Raw genomic sequence first — 26,057 nt, 5'->3', positions numbered from 1 at the left:
ATGTTGATACACGGTAGATTAGATCTTATCTCTGAGCTACCAGGAACTCTGGTTTATACTTGATGCAAATCATTTAGTGTGATTACTACAGTGGTTCAGATGTGTCTCGGGTATTTCAGTACTTTGATACTTCCATGAGAAGCATTGTCCTTCCCAGTGCATGCAGATTCACAGAGTGTTGTAATTGATGCTGATTGAGGCATAAATAATTACAGACGGATATTAATATTTTATTTTAAAGATGCTTCAAGAACACAAGGCTGTGATCCTTCAGAAATATGCCCGTGCGTGGCTTGCCAGACGCAGATTTCAGAATATTCGGCGGTTTGTATTGAATATCCAGCTTTCATACAGAGTTCAGCAGCTGCAGAAAAAGATAGAAGAGCAGGTGAGGGACACCAGTCAGTTTATTTGTGCTAATTTCTTTATGATATCTCTTTTATTCAGAGTTCTCATGTTGAATAGAGGCTTACGTGAATTACAATATCCATACTTGACAAGACAAGAGAATATGTAAGGGATAGAGTCCTTTATAATAAGCCACTAGTATTCTTCCTACATCCAGGGCAGGAAGAATTATCCAGGGTTGCCTTATATTTTTGGATTAGTTGTGCCAATGAGAAGAATCTGCAATCTGAATCTTGCAGAATCTGAAAACATTTTTTTCCTGTTTCTTGAGTAGTGTGTCCAATCTTTGGATGGAATTACTTGTATTAGGATGAAGATGTGTGAGGTACTGCTCTGGTGCTACATACTTAGTAACTTTTTGGAATTTCATATTATGTTTATTTTGCAGCTTATTTTTGAGAGCCGTAGCAGCCAAATCATCTTTAATATGGTAGCTTTAATCTAATTGATGGAAACAATCCTTGGTTGAAATAATCATGACTGATATGGGATAGTGAGCAGAAATACGTCAGGTGCTTCCTTCAAAATTCTATTTAACAGTTTCAGGTGTGCTTTTTTCTGATTTCTTTCAACCTGTCTTGCTCATTCTAGAGTAGGGAAAATCATGGTTTGCTGGAACGATTGACCAATCTTGCTTCAACTCACATGAATGACATGGATACAATTCAAAAACTTGAATTAGATCTTGAAAAGTTAACTGCTCAAAAGAGAACATATGAAGAGAAAGGGAAAAAATATAAAGAGGACAGTGAACAGGTAAATTTTAATTGACATCTGTGTGCTTTTATTTTTAAATTATCTTTTCAGTTACTGGATTTATCAAACGCGATTCGAGAGTTACTAAGTAATTTCACTTTTGGGGGAGTGGTAGGGGAGGAAGGGAATCCATATGTGCTTGTTAAAATGTAAGATCTTCTGCAAGCTATTTTTTCCTCCTTTGTAATTTGTATATTATGTTTACTTTTTCTGTGTACAGAAAATATTAAAACTTGAGAATCTGAATAAAGAATTACAAGAACAGAAAGAGACCTTAGAAATAAAGCTCCAAGAAAAAACTGAGGAAATGAAAGGTACAATAACTAAAAGGAGTTTTAAAGGAGTTATAAAAGTTATTGTGGGGCAAAGTGTAAAGTCAGGTTTTCAGCAAAGGTAAACGACTTTTGTTCTAATCAAAGGAATATAACTTCTGAATTTACAGTAAATTAAAAGTTGGTCCTAAGCTTGTCTTGCTTAGAATGTGTAGTGCAAATGCTTTTAATTTAATAATTAAATTAAATTTGTTCTTTCAGTAACAAAAGCTCTCCTCTTATGTTTCCTGTCTCATGCACGTGCATTCCTTCAAAATGTCACTTTGTCCCTGACTCCTTTAATATACTGCTTTATGAATCTAATTTCAAGACACAGGCAGCACGAGATCAAATATACGTTAGATGAATAACACTTTGGTGTTTCAGAACCTTTTTATTCTATAGCATTACTTGTAAAATTTACTGTGATAATTCTTGGCACTTGAGGGAGTAATTTCAGCCTTAAAATATGTTAAGGATTGCTTAAAATCAAATCTAATTAAAACAAAAGGTCTCGTTGTGGTCATACTGTTTTAATAAATGCACATAATTGCATGAAGGTCTTTGAAATGTTGAAATATTTTTTGACAGAGAAAATGGATGACCTCACGAAGCAGCTCTTCAATGATGTACAAAAAGAAGAAAATCAGAGAATGTATGGAATCTGAATTTCATTGCTTTGCAACAGAATTCCTTTTTTCTCTTTCCCTTCCTTTCTTTTTCCTGCTGTAAATGTATCATGCTCACATCACTTATGAATCTGTCAGTGTTCTTGGACAGTAGTGCTGGTACTGAAGTACTTCATGTACAGTTGAGGAAAAGCACATGCTTTGTGGGTCAGTCACGTGCAGGAAATTATATTGTAGACTTGAGACTGTTCTTGCTTTTACAGTTTCCTGTCTTTACATGTGTCTTTCTCAAAACTGAAAGGCAAACCTGATCATAATGCTTTCTTTGGACATATCCTCAGAGTTCAGTCAGGGCGGGGAGAGCAGCTGATGGCCATAGCAGTCAAAATTCCTGTGAAGTGAATATCAAAGGACAGAATTGAAAGATTCAGCTTGAAGGAAAGGCAGTGGTTTTAAAGGACATTTGACTAAAAATACAGGGGAAAAACCTCCCCCCCGGCTTTGGTATTTCATTTGCAGTATTAAAAATCCTATTATTTAGCAATAAAAGGTTTGCAGCATGCTTTTCTCAGATCAAGTGTTTATTTCCCAGTAAGGCTCTTGCAGTATAAGACAAGAGAACTTCGGGTACCAGATAAATGCTGTTCTCTGAAGTGTGAAGAGTGCAGTCACTGTTCCTGAGGGTTGGAAGCTGTGTGGTGTTTCAGCTCAGTCTGATTTCAGCTGCAAATAAATTCGGACTATACTAAGAGCACTTCTGTGCTAGTTTTTCTGCTTTGCCCATTAGTTTTATTACGTCGGAAGCCAGTTCATTCCAGCAGGCACTAGTAGAAAATAGAAAGCTGCTTACAAAGTTCCACTGAGAAGGACACAGGGCTTTCTGTTGCTATGTCCTTTTTCAGTGCTGACTGTGAACGTAACTGTAGTGGAAAGCTGCCCAGGTAGGCTACCTCTCAAAGAGTTAGAGAATTAGCCTTTAAGTGGAAAAAAACTCAGCCTTGAATTCAGTCTCAGTATCTGAATTCGATGTAGGGAAATCCAGGGACGTTGTCATCCCATTATCATCCATTCTGTAGATTGATTGTGGGGATGTAGGATAGCATTTTCAAGTAACTGTGGTTCATTTAAGTTTTTTTTCAATAAAATACGTCCTTCAAATTAAAACAAAACCAAAGTCTGCTCTTTCACTTATGAATGTAGCAAAATAACATTACCTTTCCATTGTTTTGTTTAGGATACTTGAGAAAAATTTCCAAAATCAGAAGCAGGACTATGAAAAGGAGATTGAATTGCTCAAGGGAGAAATTAAGATTCTGAAAGAAGAAAAAACTCAGTTACAACATCAAATTCAGCAAGAAATTGTCATTCAGGATGGCCTGAAAATGGAATTAGGACAACTTACAAAACAAGCCCAGGTAAAGTATGATGCGTTTCATTTTGGAGTCTTTGCTACATAAAGCAAGTAGAGAATGTGGGTGTTTTATTTATAGATTATCTTCATTATTTTTTTATCTTGAGTGCATTTTTAGAAGAAGTTGTAGTTAATAGTCTGTATTTGATACACCACTATAGTGCATTATTTTAATGTACAAAATATGAGTAAGTTATTGCTCTCAGAAATAAGTTCGTGTTCTGAAGAATAATTGTGCCAGAATATTTATACGTTTAAATGTGTGGGTCTTTTTTTTTCTTCCTTCTTCCAAGAAAGCGTTAGTTTCTCAGGGAATTTTTCATAAATGTCATTTATAAACTGAACCTGAAAATAATACTTTTGTGTAAAGTCACATTTTTTTCTCAGAGTCAATTCCGTGACACAAACACATTAGTGTTCTGGTGCCTGAGAACCAGATGCTTTAGACACAAAACATTTTGTCTTTTACTTACTTTACTTAAGAAGTATGAACTTCTTAACTGTAATTATCTTTATGATTTAACTGTTACTCAGCCCTTGTCCTTCATTTCTTGTCTCAGTCTATAATTTTTGTCTGATTCAGAAAATACCTGAGTTGCAAAAGGAAATTGAACTGCTGCAGACACAAAAATTGGATGTTGAAAAGCAGGCCCAGTCACAGAAGCGAGAATTGAGGGGTAAGCTACATACTAGACAATTCAGAGAACCTGCCAAGTACAATGTGAACCAGGCCAGTTTAAACTGATTTCTACCATGTTAGCTTTGACAAAAACTCAGTTCTCTTTCCCATCCCGTGGTGATTTTATTCTATTCATACCTTTACTCGCAAGGGGAAAAAAAAACCACAACAACAGGTGAGTTTTGCTAAGTGATCACTGAATACTGAGATCTGGAGTACCCCTTTGGAGAAACTCTGATTTCAGACATTCCTCCTTTGTGTTTAAAAATCAGTATTAATAACTTAAACTTCACTTAGAATTTAGCAAGTAACTTGTGGAGACCCAAAAATACGGAAACAATGTGTTACAATGCGTTACCTGGCTTTCATTCAGCCTACTTTAACCTACTTTCATTCATCCATAAATACCAAATATGCTTAAATAACTTGCTGATTTTGGTTCTCTTTGGGAAAAGGTACTCAATAAGAAGCACTAGCATTGTGCATTTTGTTCAATGCTAACAATGTCATAGAGCAAACCTGTATCTGCAGCATTTAATGTAGTAACCTAGCACTAGATGACAAATCATCTGTACAACTCTAGCAGTTGTCCAGGTTCAGAAGAGAAAGATACAACTTTGCATTGAAAGTTTGATGTGTTTTGAGAAAAAAAAAAAAGTATTGGTAATATATACCTCTCTAGTGCACCTTATATATCCAGAAGTAGAACCGAGTCTCTCATCATATTCTTGTAGCAAATCGGATATATTTACTGAGTACCAGGAAAGAACCTTGTAGATTTAGGAAGAGATTGGCTTGATTTTTATAATCAAACTTAATTTGAAATGTGCAGAGAAAACTATTCATGTAATAAACTTGTTTTTTTCCAGAAAAGATGTCAGAAGTTGCAAAACAGCTTCTTGAAAGTTATGATGTTGAAGATGTAAGAAGCAGGTAATTTTGTTCTGAGGTCTCTTTAAAAAAGCTAAAGAAATGCATTTTGTTCACCTGCATGCTAATGATACCGCCTTGTATTCTAGACTCTCTACGGAGGATTTGGAACACTTAAATGAGGATGGAGAACTGTGGTTTGCTTATGAGGGCTTGAAAAAAGCTACTAGGTTAGTTCAGTTCTTCAGTATTTTTATAACTCCAATTTGTGATCTAGAAAATAAATGGAAAGATCAGTAACTTATTTGACAGTGCAATACTGAACATCTGCTTAAGAAATGAACAAACATTACATTATGACTGGCTGAGCAGCTTAAAATCACTTTAACAAACTTTTACTAAGTCAGTGAGGTAAGTGCGTATGTGTCAGACAGGGAAATACGTTTCCTCCAAGATATCATGCATAACTTCAATGCACAGGTGGTGTAATGTATGTGTGTCAATCACAGTACTTTGTTTTCACTTTATATTAAACTTGACCCATGGCATGGAGGTTGTACTACATCTGCCATGTTCTTTCTCCCTTTTTTTAACAGAGTATTGGAAAGTCATTTCCAGTCTCAGAAAGAAATATACGAAAAGGAGATTGAAGGTTTGAACTTCAAAGTTGAACATCTTAGCCAAGATATTAATCATCTACAAAAATTATTTCGGGAGGAAAATGACATAAATGATGGTATTCGACTTGAAGTTAGCAGACTAACTTCAGAAAACCTGGTAAGATCAAGGTGTGGTAAATGAAAGTATGTTTTTGTTACTTAATAATACAATCCAAATGTGTTTGTGGCACAAAGCCTTCAAAATCTTGTGGTGGTGTCCTTGAAATCTCAAAGCTCGACTTGAACGGATAGAGCCGTCTAAGATTGCACATCCATTCAGGCTCCTTCCGTCCAAGCTGGGGTACTGTGTTAGGAGGCAGACAGATTTATTGTCCGACTGTACAGCTTCTTGGGGCAGCCTCACAGAGGCTTTTTGCATTTTCTTTTGCATAAACCTGAATGGAGGTTTGATTCTAATCCCAGAAAGGCAAAATACCTTTTTACAAACTCTGACTTGATGTGTAGTGCACACACAGGCTTTGGCTCCTGCTCTTGATAGCAAGGGAGACACTGAGAGTCTTTAGAATGCGTTTGAACCTTTGTATGTTTATGTGACAGAATATTCAGATTTTATAAAAGATGTTTTGAACTTCAAAATGTTGCCAAGATGTCAAAAACTGAGCTCATACAAATATTTTTAAGTTGGAACTTTTGAGGGGTGTAATAATTTCTACAGATATGCAGCTTTATACTGGAAGTCATGAAGAAACAAGTATTTGTTTTTTATTTACACAGAATTTTAACTAAAAATGAATCAGAAGTTTAGTCGCTACCAGAAAGTTAGGTCACCATACCTGTTTTAATACCCACATAATTTAGACTTCTCATCTGATAATTAAAAGAAAAAAGGCTATTTTTTGGTCAGGCCATATATTTTTTTCTGATGGAACACTTTCGGTAATTGAGACTTAATGAGAAGTAGTTTTGTGATACTGTAACTTTCTATGGGTCAGTATTATAACAGTATACTGGGTCTGTCTGGGATGGAGTTCACTTTCTTTGTAGAAGTCCATATGATGCTGCATTTTGGATTTGTAGGTAAAACAGCCAACCCAAGCTGACCAGAAGGGTATCCCCCTACCATATAATGTCATGCTCAGCTGAGGCAGAGGAAGAAGAAAGAGGGTGTTTGGCTTTATCTTGACCCAGATGTTTTCTCACTTCTGCTCTTCCTATTGTCTTCCCTGTTCTGCGGGGGTGTGGGGTGGAGGTAGGGGGGCAGTGAGCAGCTCTGTGGGTGCCTGGCTGCTGGCCAGCCCGGGTCAACCCTCAGCAACCAGCTTCAATTTTCATTGTACTGAGGCATTCCACTTCAGAATGTAGTTACTTCATCCGTTCCCTGTAGCGAGAAGACAGAAATTAGCATCTTTTTCTCAAAAGCCTCTTTAAAGCAATTTCTGCCTGTCAGGTCGGCAAGTTCTATGATTTGATAGTGAAAAACCAGGTGCCTGTGGGATTTGTGGTTACAGATTTGTGCAGTTCTGAGGCTCTCCCCACCAGAGGGCAGCTGAGCACATCGAGTTGCTAACAAATTGCAGGCAAGGTTTAGGAGTCTAATTATTAGTACTTTGTAAAACCTGTCTAACACAAGGAAGTGCTGTTATTCCAGAAGATAGTATATACCATATTATTTTTCTGCTGAGTTAAAAATAACTAAAGAAATATTTTCAAAACAAAGTTACTAAAATTGAAAATATAAAAAAAAGTTATTTTTAAAATATGATTTTATAACATACTGAGGTTTTTTCCAGTGTTAATTGAGCTAGGGAAACTAAAGCCACAGTGTAATTTGCTTTAAACTAGAACAGAAGAATCATAGCGCTGGGCCAGTCCAAACATTTAGTTAGCTCACTGTTTCATTTTTAAGTGGCCAGCAGCAGATGCCTCCAGAAAAGTTAAACAAGTCAGGCAAGCAGGTAGCAGCCCTCCCTCACAGTGTCTCCCCGGTCTTTGACTATTTGCGGTTGAAAGTCTTCCAGTGTCACAGGAGCTATTGCAGACATTTGAAAATAAGGAAGGTGCTGAAATACACAAATCTTTTTCTCTAATAGGTGATCCCAGATCTTAAACAGCAAGTTTCTGAACTTGAAAATCAAAAATTAGAACTTGAAAACCGTCTTCAAGAACAGACTGTAAAGTTGAAAGGTAAAGTACCAGTATGGTCCCTAGTCTTACATTTCTTTAAGATGAACATGATGAATGAATTTCCTATATGTGAACCTTTAAAAGCTGAAGCAATATTACATAATAACTTCATTGCCTTAATACTTACTTTCTTGGTGGTAAAATGTAAGAAACGTGATGAAAAAATGTGTAGTTTATATCACTACTATTAAAAAATAATATATATGAAAGTACATGTATTTATTTTAACCTTTTTTAGGTCATTCAGTTCTATGATTTGGATGTCTGCAAGTGTATTCAGTAGGGCTGTGCACAGAATACGTGCAATGGAGTATGCCTTTTGGAAACACTCATAAAAAGGAAAAATGGTTTCGGACTTAAGGCATACTCTATGAGATGGACTTCAGAGGGTGTTGAAAAATTCAGAGTGGGAGACAAGAAGGAAAAGTTCTTGCTAAATTTGCTTTTGGAAAGTTCTTCTCAATGTAGGAAAACATACTTTGCTGAGGTTTCTGAGTCTCTCTCTAACTGTAGTGTCTTCCTAATCAATTGATTTAAAATTTGCAAGTAGTTTTACTGCCAGCTGCAGGAAGTTAGTAGCCTCAAAATTCCCCGTCCCATAAAATCTTCTGTGTGGTGTGGAGTAGTCAGATACTTCTCTGATACATTATCTGGCATGTCACTCAGTTTTGTTAGATGAAACAAAATTATGAGTGTAAAGAGAGATTTACTAAATACTAGTACAGAACAGTAAGAAAATGTGATTTTGTTGTTTTTCTTTTGTTTTGGGCTTGGTTGCTAATTGTTACTGAAAAAAATGAAAGAGATGTCTAATCGGCTGCATTATGAGCTAGAAGGGGATAGAACACAAAGACGGTAAATATATATGTATTTTTCTTATTTTTTTTTAATATAAGAAATGTAATTGCCATAAGCCGAGGTAACAGTTACTTAAATTCTTTAAAGTACCACATCCAGTGTAAGAGTTGCCTTACAGCTGTGCGTGTAGCTAATAAGTAATGGACAAGTATGATACAACTATGCTTTAATGAAAGAAGAATAAGAGACAAAGCTTCCTATCTATCTATTCTTAGAATAAATGAGGCCCAGAATGAAATAGACATAAAAGAAAAAGAGAGACTGAAAGTCACAACCCAAGAAATTGAGGGGCTGAGCAATGGTTTGATGCAAGATGAAATCCAGGATGAAGTAAAAAGCAAGATAAAGCAAGAAACAACTCGACTTACTGTGGAAAACATGGTGAGGAAATGAAACTGTCGTTAAGAAACTGTACCTGAAATGCAGGATAAAAAGAAAAAAATCATGGTTTCATGGTATGGGTAGGATGTTTTCTAAATTCGTTGAGGGAGAAAAAAGGTATGAAGGTTTCACGTTTCTTCCACCAAATATAATTTAAAGCACATCATAGTGCTCTTGAATTGTGGCAATAACATGTAGCAGTAGAAGACTGCTAATGCAGTAGAAGACTTCAAAATTTTTAAATTGTGGTTGCTCTGAACTCACTGACTTTAATTATTACAGGATCTTGAAGAAAAACTAGACATGAAAGATAGAATAATAAAAAAATTGGAGGATCAGATCAAAACTCTTACCAAGACTATTGAAAAAAGTAAGATACTGTTACTTTTTTTCTTTTTTTAATACAGATTTGGATGTTCAGTTTGTGTTTGAAAAAGTAAATTAAAAAAAAAAAGGTAGGGGCTGAGGCGGGGTTAGAAATTTTAAAACCTCAGAAAAAAGTGCCAGGGAACCATCAACAGAAATTACATAAAAACCCTTTCCTTTATTTTTTTTCTAGCTAAATAATGGGCGAGTATGGCACCTAGACTATATGATAAAAGATTAATCCAGGGGCATCAGGTTCTGTCAACAAAAGTTAATGCGTTCCCTTACACAAACTGTCTCTGAGCCAACAGAGTGTTAGTTTTGCATCAGATGAGTAGCTCCTCCTGTTACCTTCAAATGGCAGATGGTTCCTGATTTGAAATTAGTTTGTACGAAGTTCCTATATAGCAAGTAATTCTTCACTATATAATCCACTTCAAAACATTGCAGAGGTGACTAATTTTTAGTTGTCTCATTAGTGCAAGTAATTCCACTGAATCCAGTGAAACTAATCACATTAATAGTATAAATGGTATTTAACTAATAATGCTTGGAACCACAAGCTAAGAGCGTTATTGTGAACAGGGCCCATACTCTGTTTATTACAGGGAAAAGTGCTTTTTTCCAGTTGTTTGTTCTAATATGACGTTAGCCTAGCCATTTACCTGCAGGTAACAGTGCGTTTGTGTTTGACAGCTGAAGCTCATGCACCAGCTTTGTCCAAAGAGTACGTTGGAATGATGGAGTACAAAAAAGAGGACGAAGACAGGATCATTCAAAATCTGATCCTCGGTATTTTAGTAGCTCTTCAAATTTTATCAGTAGTCAATGATACCCAGTGTAGAATACTACAACAAAAGCTACAAGGCGCTGTGTTTCACTTATGTTCAAAGTTGCCTTTTTTCACTCTTTTACTACCAATACGACTTGAAGGTTCTATCTTGCTCTTTTTCTACTGCTGGTCATTTCAAATATAGAAGTGCTTTGTCTGCATAAAAATCATTTGTCTGACTGTACATAATGCTGACTCTGTTATCTTTCTTATTATTTATTCACTTATAAAGCTATAAATCTCAGGAGCACTCCAGGGACTTGAATTTACTTTCTTCTGGTCATCTACTAAGTCTGTAAGTCACTGGGCTTATATCCCTGTGTGATGGATTACTCTCCTGCCTGTCCTTCCCATATCGTTCCCTTCACTGAGGGGAACTGTACTTTCATGCTTCTCTTGTAGAGGAATTTTGTCCTTCCTCTGACTTACTTCACGGTATCCATCTTACTGCCACACGAGCTTTTTGCATTAGCTTACAATTAATAGTAAAGTCGACAAATTTTCCATGTACATAAGTACCCTTATAAACTGCTACTTGGAAACGTCTTCCTTTTCTTCTCACCTACTTCAGCCTTGTGAGTGTTTATATCTTTGTCAGCAAAAGTGTATCATTAAGCAATGCCAGAATTTGGTGGGGCCTCCAGTGGGTAGTTAAATGCAGATTGCTTTTTGAAGCTGTCCTGTGTGGCGTAGCCCATGCTGGACCTTAGCATTTGCTACAATGACTCTCCTATTACTCTGGAAAACTTAATTAATAGTTTTATATGAACAATACTGTTACAGAAGTTTTCAAAAACAAGCAACCAGTAAATCAGTTATCAGGTGACTGGTCACTGAAGAAATAAACTCTATAGTGCTTGTCTTTTTCAGAATGAAACATTGAATTATTGAATTTTTATGTAATAAACCTGATGACTCCTTTATGCAGATTTAAAGCCACGTGGAGTTGTAGTTAATATGATACCTGGCCTTCCAGCTCACATCCTATTCATGTGTGTGAGGTATGCAGATTATCTGAATGATGCTGACATGCTGAAATCTTTCATGAATGTAACCATTGATGGTATCAAACAAGTTGTTAAGGTAGGAAGTATGTTTGGCTGTATTGTACTTTTTGATTTTTAATGTAAGTTTGACAAGATGCATGCACGGTACCCGGGGAATGCTCACACTTCCATTTGCTAGTATTCCTGTAATAGAACAAGAACCATTAGTGACAGTCTTTTTTGTAGTTTGTAGTTGTGTCCCTATAAAGCCCCCAGGTAAGGTTCTGCTGTGCTCAACACAGAATGCATTAACAGAAATTATCTTTATCTGAAGAGCTTGTTGACAAAATGAAGTATTTTACATTTTACAACGAGTAGCTAATTAGGTGAAGTGCACTCTACTTTCAGCGCTGGTAAAAGTCAGATGGACAGAAATGAAGGTTAGCACGTTTCATAGCAGGCAGGTATCGGAATTTTAAGAGATTTTTGCAGTGCTGTTCTACGAGTGTTATTTTTTCTGACATGTCATTTGGTACTGCAGCTTTAGTACCCAAGTGATTAAACTTATGTTGCCAACCAGTTCACAAAATCAAGTTATAAACAAGAATTGTTAGCCTGTTGTCTCATCTACATAAATGAAAATAAAACAGATACAGTTAGAATTCTATTTATATGTAGTTCAGTCTCATCCGTGTACACAGGTGTTCACACTTTTTTGCAGGAAGGCCTCTAGTACACTACAACACTATACATAGAAATACGTAAAACTGTTTGGTTCAGACTTACTTAGCCAGTCTGTCATTTAAGAAGACTTAAACAGTGTTTACCAGATAAAAGAGGGTTCTTTGCTATATGTATATTAGCCTGAAAACTCAGCATGATTTGCTGAGTTAGCATGTTATAGATGCTGTGTGCTCCTTCTGCTATATATGGGCTCTATTATTCCAATTCTGTAATGCTCTTTAGTTATTAAATTAACTTCATGAGACATTACCATTATAAGGCTGTGTTACTTATAATTTTCAGGAACATTCAGAAGACTTTGAGATGTTGTCCTTTTGGCTTTCCAATACGTATTATTTTCTTAACTGTTTGAAGCAGTACAGCGGGGAACAGGTAGGAATGATTTCATCAAATAATTCCATTACTTCACTTGTGACAGACTTTAATTGGAATTTAAAATAGTGATAATCGGTAATTATTCACTAGTTCATCACTGTTCCTTCCAGATATTTAGATATTCATCTTGCTCTGCAGTGGTGTTATATGTCTTACAAATAATAAGACAGTATAGAACTAACAGATCAAGTGAAATCAAGAAAACATAAAAGTGCTAAAGTAGGTTAAAGACATGATGTGGAAACTGCTACTTAATTTGATTTTAACGTGAGCTGGACTTCAGATGTCGAGCTACATATATCTGTATTTTATTACTAGGTTTTATAAACTTAGGTAGACTGAACTGAAATTGCATAGGCACATAAGAATATAGTCTTCAGGATTAAAGCCAAGAGGTACCATAAAGCCTTGAAATCACAGTAACTGTGTACTGTCTAAACAACAATACTCCCTCTTGTGGTCATATCGATAAAGAACACTGTAGAATTGAAAGCATTAAACCTTAATTAATAACAGTCTTTTATAATTTAGTTGCAATGTTAGGGAAAGGGCTGAATCCAGAACATAGAGTTTTAATCTCTATTTCTAATGAACATTCAGGAGTTCACACAAGTTAGGATTCAGTCTAGACTTTTGAAGTTAGAACTTTCCTGAGAAGTACAAAAATGAGATTCCTTTGTAGCAATAAAATGTAATTATTTTTTTTTCCCTACATAGCTTCAAAACGGCATCTTGTCTTTTTTTGGGGGGGTTGGGGTAGGGGTGGAGTTTTCTTTCTGTTTAAGTGATCTAGGAATTGCTCCAGAGTTCATTGAAATCTATGCATGTCTTTTCTTTGGCTTTAGCAGATTTTAGGAACAGAGTAAACATCAACATAAACTGCAAAATTAAGTACAGGAAGCCCAGAAATGGAAGCATCCATTGGAGTTAGCTGTAGCCTCGACTCATTCGGAGATGAGTCTCATTCTCATTCTGGAGATGGAATGAGTTATTCTAATACATATATTACATTATAGTAACAATTCATAACTATAATGTTGTGTGATTTCTAATAATTATATTTAAAACTTACTTGTAGGAATTTATGAAGGGTAACACTCCACGTCAGAATAAGAACTGTTTGAAGCATTTTGATCTCTCAGAATACAGACAAATTCTCAGTGATTTGGCCATTCGTATCTATCACCAGTTCATTATTGTAATGGAGAATAACATTCAGCCCATGATCGGTAAGACAGCAACAACCCAAACAGACTTAAATGTAGTTTGTGAAGTCTACGATTAAAGCTTATACATGGAGGCAAAGGATGGGGCACACTTCTTTCTCCTGTTCATTTATACATATGTGTACCTGTATCTGTGTTTCTGCACATATAAATTCCACTGAATGGTGCATCCCCACAGGGTTTGGAAAGACTTCTACTTCACAGCATTTCCTGGTGCGGGATAATGCTTTGAAACCGATCAATGTTCTACAGAAACAAAAGGCTTTTTAAAATTTGTGTACTCCAGAAACCTTTTTCAGTGTCTTATTTTTCTTGTATCGTTTACACGTAGTTTTTGTTCAATAATAGTTAACATAACTAAAAGGACCCTTAGGAGTGTTGGTCTTATCTGTTATTTTCTGTTGTCTTTCAGTACCAGGCATGCTGGAATATGAAAGCCTTCAGGGAATTTCTGGCTTGAAACCTACGGGGTTCCGTAAACGTTCTTCTAGTATAGATGACACAGATACCTACACAATGACCTCTATCCTGCAACAGCTCAGCTATTTTTATAGTACTATGTGCCAGAATGGCTTGGACTCTGAGCTTCTAAAGCAGGCAGTGAAGCAGCTTTTCTTTCTGATTGGAGCTATCACCCTCAATAGTCTCTTCCTCCGCAAGGACATGTGCTCATGTAGGAAAGGAATGCAGATAAGGTAAAGCCAGTAAAGTTTCTACAATCAGTTGCTTGAGAATGAGTTTTTAACACTTTTGTGTAATGGCCTTTATTGCTAAGTCGCTGGATATTCTGTAACCGTTCCACTGGAAGTAACTAATTGTTTTCTACTCATTTTGAAAAAATAGATCTTTGCCTTTTGGGCTCAGCTTTCTCAACATAAAGTATTAGAAATTTTTCTCTCTATGGAAACACTAATGGAGGAAGAGACAAAGAAAATTACAGTCTGGAGCTTTAAGTCAGACGTGTTTAGGATTCTTTCCATGCTAGTTCACTCATGATGTGATGAATAGTATTTTTAAGTCTTTCTTACTATGGTAAACAGGTGCAGCATCCCCTGGCTGGCAGATGGACAAAAGCTGACTTGCATTTTTTATGCCCTGTGATGAGAAAAGCACTGAGACAGACCCTGTGAGGGTTTTGATTGAGCATCATCTGTCTTCTTACGAGCATCAAGAGAACATGCTTCTTACTGTTTTACAGAATATACAGTTCATTTGTTCTCCATTAGACAGCCTACAGACTAAGGTGAAAGGAAAATCAGTAAAATCTTGACCCATCTGGGAATATTACTAGAAGAAAGCTGATAAAACCTTTAGGTCAATAGTTGTAAGCGTGGCCCTGGTTTGTAATGTGCAAAGATTGTTCTCATTTCCTGTATGAGCTCAGTTGTAAATGAATATTTTAAAGACCTATAGTGCTACAGTGCTACATATAGTGCTACAGTGTAATAGGAAATATATTAGTAATTTTCTGTAAACAGCTAAACTAATAACTTGCTTTATATTATCCAAGCTTTAAGAAATAAAAAAAATAAAAAGGATTGAAATACAGAAGGGATTAAATTTACAGATCCATAAGCTATTGTTTGATTTTTTATGATCTACATGTATGGTTTTTAACTTAAAACGTAAAAAACCACTGCATTAGAGGAGCATTCCTTCTTTAGAAGTCTTTAGTGTAACTTGCTTATTAGGGGGAATTTCGTTTGTCTGACATTTCTGTTGTCCGTTCATGGTTTAATCCAGATGTAATATCAGCTACTTGGAAGAATGGCTTAAGGACAAGAATCTTCAGAACAGCAGTGCCAAAGAAACTTTGGAGCCTCTGTCTCAAGCAGCCTGGCTCCTTCAGGTCAAAAAGATCACAGATGATGATGCCAAGGAAATATGTGAACACTGCACATCTCTTTCTACTGTGCAGGTAATGAACCATCTGTTTTCTTCCAGCAGGACCAATTGCAGAATCTTAGCTATCTAAAATAATTTGTTGCAAAGAGCTATTGGCCTTTCATTTTATAAAAACACATTATTCAGCATTCCACATCACCACTTGTTAAACTGAATTTTTTTAAACTCCTTATTCCTAATTGTTAGCATTTTAACTGCTCCAATGGTGAATACTTGCCTGCTTTGTTCTATGCCATGTTTTTTTATTTCACAGTGTATTTTCATTACTTTGTCACAGGCTTTTTTTTGTTTCCATTAATTGATTCAGCTTTTTCTTCATCTCCTTGATCCTGCTGACACGTCTGAAAATGAGTCATAACAATCATTATATATGTAACAACTCATTATGTGACCAGTCAAAATTCTCTCTTATTGTAAAATTCTTACTGAAACTTCCATTAAATATCAATAAAGATGTCATACTAATGCTTTTTTCTTTTTGTCTTCTCACTTTTTGTGAAATACTAAAATAGTATTTTGTAATTTGAACAGATAGTTAAGATCCTCAACTCATACACTCCAATAGATGATTTTGAGAAAAGAGTGACTCCATCATTTGTTCGTAAAGTCCAGGTAAGAGCTACAAATATTATTTATCATATTCAAGTTACATCGTATTATTACTAAGTTGCTCAGCTTCTAGACATTTGGAACTGATCAAAACAAGTCTCCTTAACGTCATATGAAAGCAAGATTTGCAATGGGAAGCAAACAATGTACTGGTTTTGCTTTGATTCTTAATACGATATTTTCTTACCCTTTCTGTTATAATTTCAGGCTATGCTAAACAATCGTGAGGATGCTCCACAGCTGATGCTCGATACCAAATATCACTTTCAAGTGACGTTTCCTTTCACCCCCTCTCCACATGCCTTGGAAATGATACAAGTCCCCAGCAGCTTCAAACTTGGCTTTCTCACAAGGGTTTAATGAAACCAATGCATTGGTATTTCCTCAGAGACTATATAAAGACAGGCAGACTTTCATGGTTCATTTTTCCAGCTGGTGGATTGTACGGCAGCTTGCAGTGAATTAAACTGTTAAAAACTTGTTCATGAGTCAAGATGTAAAAAATAGGAATAATTTCCGCTTGTGATTCATTCTCTCTTTTCTTGCTCTTCTCCCTTCATTAGAGTCCTGCAATGATGACTGTATATCATCAGCTGGACACAAGGATAACCATACAGATTTTAGCCCAAACCTGACAAGAAAAGCATTTATCTGACAAGTTTGCATTGGTGCCTTGTCAGCACCAGTCAGAGGGGAAGACTCCCATGTGATAAATGTTACTATTTTACAATTTTCCTCGCCTTAACTTCCTGTAATGAGAATTTTTTCCAAGGTAATTCTGTTCATTGTCTTGATATACTGGATCTGTTTTACAGTAGCTCTTGCCCATCTATACTTCTTATACCCTTTATTCCTTTCATAAAAGCAGTCTTTTGTAATAGTTCATCCAGAATACTGTAGTGGAAGGGAAGGGAAGGTCCTTCCACAATTGTTAAAAAAAAATAAAAATCAATATAAATAGCTACATTGAAACTGGGGAACTGAGATCAGTCTAAGAGGATTGCTGTTACAAACCCACGTTGTCTTTTTGTAGTCCTGCTGGCTTGGCTCACTGAGTGCTTGCATGGCAGCTCAGGCCCACCAGACAGCCCTTCCACCAGAGGCAGGACTCAGGTGCTCTTCTTGAAGACAGATTTCAGTTTTGTTGGCTGCAGTGACAAGTCTGGGTTTTCATAGCCGTTGTTACAGTAGAAAAGTCGGATATAAAATTGATGTCGTGATCCAGGCTCAATTACAAGCTTGTTTCTCTGGAAAACAGGAGTTATCTCTTCGTTTGGGTCCATCTCTAGTGCAGTGTATTTCAGAATATGCACTGAGTGTGCACACACACGCACATCTTTCTCACTTTCTTTTTTGCTGTTTTCCCTCTTCTAGTCCAAACACTGAGTAGGAGTGAATGCACCTACTGTGGGCTGGTCTTACTGATAAACCGAGCTTAACTCCTTACACTCCATCTTTATTTCATTTCAAGTGCAGGATTTTGCTTTGTTCACCCTTCTCCCTGTAGGCAGAATGCAACAAACAGTAATGTCATTTAGTACTGGACCCTGTCAGAACAGCTGGAGAAACAGCATTTCCCTCACCACAATGATGACTATTTTTAGAGATTCCTCAGTAAATAAAGTTAGTTTTCTAGCTAGTGTACTGGACATAGTTATTTAAATTGAGAAAAGCTTTGAAATATTTAAGGGATTCTAATTAATTTAGTTAATTTAAATATTACAGGAAGGAACAATGGATTTGATTTATTTTTTTTTATTACACATTAGTACTACTTGTTTAATTTCATGGAACAATCTGTAAATATAAAGAAGGAATCATTCTTGCTATTCAGTGTTCTTGGTGTTTACTATGTACAGTGAAATATTCACAGTGATATCCACAGAGATATACTCAAAATATATGAAGGAAAAATTCTGTGGTTTGTTCAATAACAATAAAAGCTGTACAAAATATCACAGACATGTAGGTAGACTAGTATTTTAATCTGTTAAATAAAGTAGCTTTTAAATCCATTTGTAGTCCTTTGAGTGATGCAATAATTATGTTTTCAGTATGGGATCATTTGAAAGAAGTTACTTGGAACTGTGTGAACATCAGTGAATACTGTCAGTCTCATATTGCACCAGAAACATTTATTTAATGGTCCAGTTGCTTTGCTGTAACATCAGGTATCTTCCTGTCAGAATGGTACGCTGTCCTTGGCTCCTCGTGAACTTCTGTAAATATTTTAATGCAAGCAAGTTCTGTTGCTGTAATTTGCATATAGCCTTTTCTTAGAGTTACTGGAGCTGTATGTCTTAACTGGGATGGTACGAGTAAAATCACAGTCCACTCTTACATCTACATCCCATGTCAGAAGGCATGTATGTCTGTATGACAAAAATTGCTGATCAAGGAAAATTGTTCTGACAATTTGATGCTAGGTTACTCAGAAGTTTGTGTGAAGCATGCTGTTAACACTGTGTATGCAAACAACAAAATATATTTTTAGAAAGAAAAGTTCAAAATCATCAGTGTCTACTTTGCGCTTTCAGAAAGTTACCTTGCTTTTGCTGACATTAATGCCTTCAGCACACAGGTACAAAATTGGGTTTGTTATCTGTAATTCTTCTAGATATAAGGAACAGTTTTAGTGAAGGCAGATACGTGAAGGAGGCGTTACTGAGGTTAACTTCCTTAGAATGATAGTAAAGGAGAAAGTTACTTCATTTCCCAAAAATGGGAAAATGTCAAATGATGATCCTTACTGCAGTGGGAAATGGTTTATGGAGAGATGTGTAAGATCTCTGGGCATCTTTAGATGCGTTTAGACATGCGACTCCTGCAGTTTCTGGGAACAGGACTCAGCAGCATAGGTGGTTCCTTTCAGTCCTGTGTTCCCATAATGTTCTAACAAAAAAGATTAGGACAGGTTATTTCTACCCAAGCCTCTGCTGGGCTGAGACCTAATTTTTTTATTTTTTTATTTTTCCTCACATTTTGTCTCAGATCCTCTTATCTATCAAACGCAAACATCTAATGGCATGATTTCAGTAACTTCAGAAGAGTCTCAATAGTAGATGTGACCTTCAGCACTTTTTTTCGGATGTGTTTTCATCCCCCAAGTTTTTTAAGAGTGCAAAAAAGCAGCAATTTTTAATCTTACTGATTTTTAAATTTATTGTCTTAAAACAAATGAATAGTGAAAGTATATCCAAAGAAGAGCTAGTGTGGATGCTAATCAATTTGTTTGACTTCTACATCTTGTTAATAGTATGAGATAACATTGACTTAACATTGACATTGCTATTCGTCAGATTGTCAACTTGATAGTTGGAAAAATCAGTTGTCAGTCACTTCCCCAGCATGTTTAAACTTTAACATTTGGAAACCATCCAAAAATTGCTGCTGTATGGAACAGGCAGGTAAGATCTGGTTTCCCTAATAGTTTCTGTTCTTTATTCTGTATTCTGAAAGAGGGCAGTTAAAATAAAGTCTTTAAACTATAATCGTCGGTACATAAGTGACCTGAGGTGATACAATTGGAGAGGCTGAGCTTTAAATACCCTGTAAGAAGACTTAACAGGAAGGTTGCCTTTCTGCGTTAGCAGCTGCACACGGCTTTAGTCATCTTGAGAATCTCCAGGTTCTTGCTGTTTGAAAAGGTGAGTAATTCTGAATATTCATCAAGAAGATTAATTGTACAGAATTTCTCTATAAGTAGCATATTTCTTAATGTTTCACTGTACTACTGTTTTTAAACTTCTACTGTAATGTTAAAAACCCAGTAAGTTTAAAATTTGAGGCTACAGTGAAAGAAGCTGTAATCTTAGACCTCTTGGTTTAAATAGTTTTCTATCTTAATAAAATAGTATACAAATCCATCATTATCACAAACAATTCCAGGTATAATACTGCTTTTTAATTATTCAAAAGTTTTTTTGGCTTGGCTTGTAGCAAAATTCTGTAATATGTCATAATCTCATCTGAAGTAAAACGCTGATAGCAGGTATGATTCATCCTGTATGTTACTCCAGTAAGTCTCACACTTTATCAAAGATTCACTCTGCCCAGAGTATTTATTCCAAGCCTAATAGATCCTTGCCTAAAGTCTCTAGATCTAGTAATGCTATTTCATTCACCTAAAATGGCATTTTTCCTGTAATACGTTCATTTTACACTTCTTCTGAAGTGGACATTTTCCTCCCAGAGTCTAGTTGGCCTAGTGTCTTGAGGCTTCGGACCAAGTCTATAAACCTGTGATTATGTCCCCCAAGTTGCCCTCAGTGGGAACCACTAATTCTAAGAACCTGGGAATAACAGGTTATTCAGTTGTAAATGTCCAATTTTAAGAAGCTGGTAGGACTGAGCCCTGGTGCTGTAGCCAGTTTAAAGCTATGAGCAATACTAACACAGAGAAGCTCCCTGACGGCATGGCAGCTTGTGGTCTCAGGCTCACTGTTTTAAGTGAGAATGCATTAAAGACTGCATTAAAAACTTCAGGATGTATTTGTTGCTTTTTATCAAGTGAAATATAAACCTCCTTGACTGACTGTAGCTGACTAAAAGCTCCATGCAAATTTCAGGTGAATGTGATGTAATTCCTGTCAGGACAGATTGCTTCCCACATGTTTTGGGATGAAGTTACGCATCTCCTGGAGACAACAGCAAAACTTACTGTCTTGGATGTGGGCAGGATTTCTGAGTTTATCATCTCATTTTTCAAGTAGTTCACTGAAAACTTACGAATAAGCAGCAGAATGCAGGCAGGTGCATAGAATGAAGTTTGGTTTGGTTTTTGTATGATGTCCAGCCAAACAAATTCTGAAAACTGCATAGCTCATTGAATTTCTTTTGCTCTATTTAAATCTCTCTTGCAATAGCTTCTTCTAATTGTTAACCATAAACTCATTATTTATGTACATGTCTAAATAATGTTAAAAGCTTTCATTTTAGAAGTGGTGAAAGATCCCACTCTCCCTACGAAAAATGTAGAGAGAAAAATGACACTACATTGTTATTCTTGTTTGTTTTTCTGACTTTCAAGTAGTTTTTAATTCTCTGTTGATGATAGTGCTTTGATGTTAGAGAGGCTTGGCTTGAGAACAAAAGTGGGTTCATAATGACCCAGCTTTCAGTGTGCTTGAAGCATCAGTTTCTGCTCAAGCAGCACATTGTTCATAATATTTTTGTAGCTGCTGACTGAATCCTGCGTCATCTTTTCAGCTTTAAAAATAATGCATAATACTGACTATTTAATAATGCAGTGGAAAACCGATAAATATTGATCAGTGCAGATTTCTCACAAATCCAGCTGCTGTTAAGCATTTCTGATTCCTGTCTGCTGACAGAAGTTAAGTAAAAACTAGAAGTAATTTCCTACATGTAGTGAATCCATGTGCACAGCACACATTGCAACGATGTGCAATCAGTGCACATTGTCACAAAATATATATTTTGCTTTGTAGGTTTCTTCATAAAAATATAATCAGCAGAGCATGTGACAGTCTTGCATATAGTGGCAGTTCATCAAGCTGGAGAGATTAATCACAGAGAGAGATTATCCAGCCTACAGATGTCTATATACAGTCTAAGCTGCATTAGCCAGCAGAGCAGGAGTGGGGAGCTTTGCGTTGGACTGGAATGCACTCTCACCTTCTTCTTCTCTTTCAGCTCTCCAACCACAAAGATGTGTGACCAGACCTTTTTAGCAGTTGTATTTGGTCCGTGTGACAAGTGCTTCAAAGAGAAGCCCCTTCGGGCTGTTTACATCAAATCAGAACAACTCAGCTACTGCTCGCTATGTGTGGAAATGGTACGTTATTGATTTTATCAGTCAGAATGTGGAAAGACTGCAAAAAAGAGGGCTTGGATGTATTACTGGTCTGTTATGTTGGATTTTTCTGGACAGCAAATAAGCATTGCTAGGCCTATAGACTGCCAAACAAACACTTCTGCAGACACCTGGTGTTTCCAAGAGCCTGGAACAGAGGTGGCCCCAGGGTTCAAGAATACTTTTTATGATTCTTGATAGGAAAGTGGCCATGAGCTTTTTCCCCTAGCTGTGCAAAATGTTATGTGCCTGTCTAAACTCTGCTCTGAGGTGTGTGTGTGCAAGTCTGCTTGGCCTGTGATCTTGACCATTTCCCATTACCTTTAACAGAACTTAACAAAAGACAATGAAACCATTAAAATAAACTCATTTATCAGTGGCTGGAGGATATGAAGTTCATCTAGTTCGTGTCAGTAAAACTGAAATACAAGTGAAGTGCTGTCAGAACTCCTTTGTGGCCCACGTTTCATACTGAGACTATGTAGGTTTGTACGCTGTGTGCAGTACTTCGGTGGGGGATCCATGAGAACTGGAAGTAGCTACGGTGAGGGAAGGTGGGAAAAAGTTGCCCAGCAGTGGAGTGTTTTCTGTCAACGTGTGCGCGCATCACCACAGAGAGATTGTGCCAATGGGAGAGATTAGCTGCTAGCCTGACCAGCAGATCCTGCCATAATACCTGCCTGAAGAAGGGGTGATGTTGGGGACTTTCTAATCCAGCAATTACTGGTGAGGTGATATCCCACTCTCCTGGTGGGGAGCACTGTTCTAGAGAGACTATGGTGGGGTTTTTTAGATGAAATACAAAGCCAAGGTCATGAACCGATGTGGCTACTGAAGAGCTGGTCTCCAAAACTCCTTTTGTAAACTTGGGGATTTTGTTGTCCTGATTATACTCCAACTTGGAGTAGTTTTATTTTATCTTCCTGCACCATTGTGTATTGTCAGTTGGAGAAGACATTCTTCACTGTTTCCTCTGCAGAACTGGTCTCTACCGTTACTGAGTAGGGTCCAATAGTTTGTTGTATTTGAGCGTCAGATGAAACGGTTTCTGCAGGAAGGCTAAAAGGTTTAACTGGCTGTGTTTACAAAACACTGTAAAACAGGCAGATGAGAGCACTGATTCGGTGATTGTAGGTGGTGCCCTGTGTACAGTTCACTGGCTGACACAGCACATTCTCATGCGTTACATTGTTTGGGAGGAAATTTAGATGTAATGACTGCAAGACAAAAGACAGTCCCTTCCCTGTTTATTTGCGTCTCCTGACTTTGAAATTGCTGCTTTGTTCAGGTCCTTCTTGGCCAGCAGCCTATAAATAGCTATTTATCCAGTAAATTTTTGCATGACTTGATAAATGCCTGCTGGAATTGCAGGAAACTGGCTGTTTGTTATTTACAGTTCCTGCAACTTTCTCCTTATTATTCGCGTTATGGAAGTTAGACTCCTACCAGCTGAAACAGCTGCTAGGTGGAAGCAGATTGAGACTTCAGGAGGAATTGCATCAGTACCTAACAGCCTGTTAGGCTTCCTGTTAGCACTGCAGTAGGCTCTTGGGCTTTCTGGTGGATCAGGCTTTAGCTTGCTGCTTCATATTTATTTTGTAAAAGATTTAAAAACAAATCTGCAGAGCACAGAGAGCTCTTTATACCAGCACTGAAACACATATGGGTAGGGAAATTGTATCCTTTACTTTTCTGAACTGATTTTTCAGAGCTGTGGGTACGCTTTGGCTTATATCAAAATGCACAATATATCCTTTCCACACTTGTGCTCGTGTTTGTGGATGCATGTGCATAATGGGGTGCATAATTGGCTGAGCTTCTCACAGCTTCCCGATTTGCACATGCAACTCCTAATTTCAGTCCAGCAGGTGCACACATGCATTTTCATCAGCCAGTCTTTGTGATTTCCCCCAAACCAACATATGTTGAGGGATAGCAGAATTAGAAATTGCTGATTCCCAGTATTTAGATTGTCCTGCTTCAATTAGTTGCCTTTTAGACAAAACAATCTTTTCCCTCTGGAGTTTTGCCTGGTTTGGAGGTTGGTGCTAATCAGTAGAAACTCAATCAGTGTTTGCTGGTTTAGTATCCCCACAGAAGTATTAGTAAAGTAGCTTGAAATTACAATTTAAAAAGAGATAGCTGGTGAATTAGTGAGAGTGAAACCTTTTTTTAAAGACCTGACTTTTGAGATAGGCAACAATTTGTTATATGCTGTTAGACCCTCCATTTTCCCATGTTCTTATAAATGAACAGTACCAACTTTCTTCCATGCATCCCCATCACTACAATCTGGTGTATTTACATGGAAAGGAGGTTTATGATTGCAGTAACGACTGGTTTTGCCGCAATTGTTGGTGATTTGTGTTTCTGTAGCAGCTCCATAGAATAACACTCTATAGAAAGCTGACTACTTTCAGAGTGGTTACCTCAAAATAGCCTCAAAATATATGATGCCAAGGGTCAGCTTGCCTTTGCTCCAATGGGAAGAGTCAGACAAAAAAAGCTGTCTATTTATAATAAGCTGTCCTTGTTTTGGGCAGCTTGGAAGCTCACAGCTGCTGAGGACAGAGCAGCCAGTTTGGAAGCGGCTGGCTTTCTAGGGAATGCTGGTGGTCAGTATGAAGCCACAGCAACAAATGTGCCAATCATTACTGCACAATTAATGGCTCATAACATTAAGAAGTGCAGATCAGTTACTTGTTACTGCTTTTCCATATATTCTGCATGCTGTACCTCCTGTGCAGGATGTCTTCACAGCCTTTTGTCCTGTGCTGATGTGTTTTGAAAGCAGAGACCAGACTAAGAGGACCTAGACTTCATCCGCTGCTGATGACTGAACTGCCAGTTCAGGTTAAACATGCCTTCGGCATAGTGAATTCTAATACTGTGTAAACAAATTATTTACTACCTACAATTTTTTTTTTAAGCAATTGCTAGTACATTGTTAAAAGTACATTGCCTTCAGTATGGTTAGATTTTTTTTATGAAAAGAGAGAAACAAAAAGCCTTGATTGTTTACTAAATGGTAACGTTTTTTCTTTTTAGTTGACCTAGTACTATGTTATCCTCTAAACTAATCCAACCCTGGTTCATTTTATTTAAAGCTCCCAAATGGCCTTACTCTGACCTATGCTTTTTGCACGTTTACCTAACGACTACATGAGTAGTTAAGCAGCTTGGTCAGACAAGCTAAATACGTTTTTTTTACTTTAAGTAATGAAATACACATTATGTGTCACACACTTCTAGAACTCACTTTATTCAGTAGAGGCTTCTCTTTCGCCTCATGGCTCTGCTTACCCCTGTCACCTCAGGACCAGTGTCATGTATCGGTCTGAACGTGTGTGGTTCCCAAAGACTCTCACCTTCCATGCTGTTCTTTGTAGACTTTTTAATCCCGTTCCCCAAGGCAGTGAGACTGTTCATATCAGTAAGGCAAGAAAGCCTGGGTTTTTCACTGTCAGAACTGTGCCAACTATCTGACATACAGGCGTTATCTAAGCCGAATTCCTTAGAGCTGATGGGTTTCTATCAAGGCAAAGAAACCTCCTATGTTTTTGTTGGATTTAACTTCTGGGCCCTTTCACACTTATCTGGTGTCAGAAATAGGGCATTTGTAATAGATTAAAATCCTTCAAAAATGAAGTTTCTTCTCCAAAATCTCCCCCTGCCACTCCCCCAGAACCCAGATGCATTACTGAGTTTAATATAAGTAGGTCTAATTTTTCAGACATGAAGATAACACACTAGAAGCTTCCTGTCACTTTCCTGCTAAAAGATGCTTTTTTAGTTCTTTTGATATCACTTTAAAAATACTGAATTTTGATTTCCTTGGCACTGTTACTGTGCTAGAAGGCATTTCCAATGTGCTCTTTACCCTGAGGAGCATTGAAGAATGTTCCCGTATTCAGCAGTACATGAAGTCCAGATATTGTACTGCCTACTTTTTCTTTTGTGATACCGAATGTAACTGGATCGTTTCAGTTCAGGGTTCAAAGTATGAAGTTTAGGGTTGCCTGCATGGCTGTCAGGCTGGCAGGGTTGGGTCACACCAGTTCCTGTGGACAATGAGAAGACTGGAAATTCACC

General features: G+C 37.0%; 1 protein-coding gene across 1 annotated transcript in view; it reads left to right on the top strand.

Annotated features, from left to right (window-relative positions):
* The window catches only part of MYO5C (myosin VC), a 35,309-nt gene extending 18,226 nt beyond the window's left edge, over positions 1-17,083 (top strand). Inside the window, exons 21-42 of the mRNA XM_074155951.1 lie at positions 242-388; positions 1,000-1,164; positions 1,385-1,478; positions 2,067-2,130; positions 3,339-3,519; positions 4,099-4,192; positions 5,064-5,127; positions 5,214-5,294; positions 5,661-5,841; positions 7,775-7,873; positions 8,431-8,439; positions 8,674-8,723; positions 8,942-9,107; positions 9,390-9,477; positions 10,170-10,265; positions 11,234-11,388; positions 12,318-12,407; positions 13,489-13,639; positions 14,049-14,331; positions 15,380-15,554; positions 16,073-16,153; positions 16,358-17,083. Coding sequence (XP_074012052.1) covers positions 242-388; positions 1,000-1,164; positions 1,385-1,478; positions 2,067-2,130; positions 3,339-3,519; positions 4,099-4,192; positions 5,064-5,127; positions 5,214-5,294; positions 5,661-5,841; positions 7,775-7,873; positions 8,431-8,439; positions 8,674-8,723; positions 8,942-9,107; positions 9,390-9,477; positions 10,170-10,265; positions 11,234-11,388; positions 12,318-12,407; positions 13,489-13,639; positions 14,049-14,331; positions 15,380-15,554; positions 16,073-16,153; positions 16,358-16,510 — 2,667 coding nt within the window. The 3' untranslated portion in view covers positions 16,511-17,083. The remainder of the gene's footprint in view (positions 1-241; positions 389-999; positions 1,165-1,384; positions 1,479-2,066; positions 2,131-3,338; positions 3,520-4,098; positions 4,193-5,063; positions 5,128-5,213; positions 5,295-5,660; positions 5,842-7,774; positions 7,874-8,430; positions 8,440-8,673; positions 8,724-8,941; positions 9,108-9,389; positions 9,478-10,169; positions 10,266-11,233; positions 11,389-12,317; positions 12,408-13,488; positions 13,640-14,048; positions 14,332-15,379; positions 15,555-16,072; positions 16,154-16,357) is intronic.
* The last annotated feature ends 8,974 nt before the right edge of the window (positions 17,084-26,057 follow it).

Source organism: Numenius arquata, chromosome 11 (assembly GCF_964106895.1).
Source record: "Numenius arquata chromosome 11, bNumArq3.hap1.1, whole genome shotgun sequence".
NCBI classification, from domain to species: domain Eukaryota; kingdom Metazoa; phylum Chordata; class Aves; order Charadriiformes; family Scolopacidae; genus Numenius; species Numenius arquata.
This window is presented reverse-complemented; position numbering and strand designations above follow the sequence as displayed.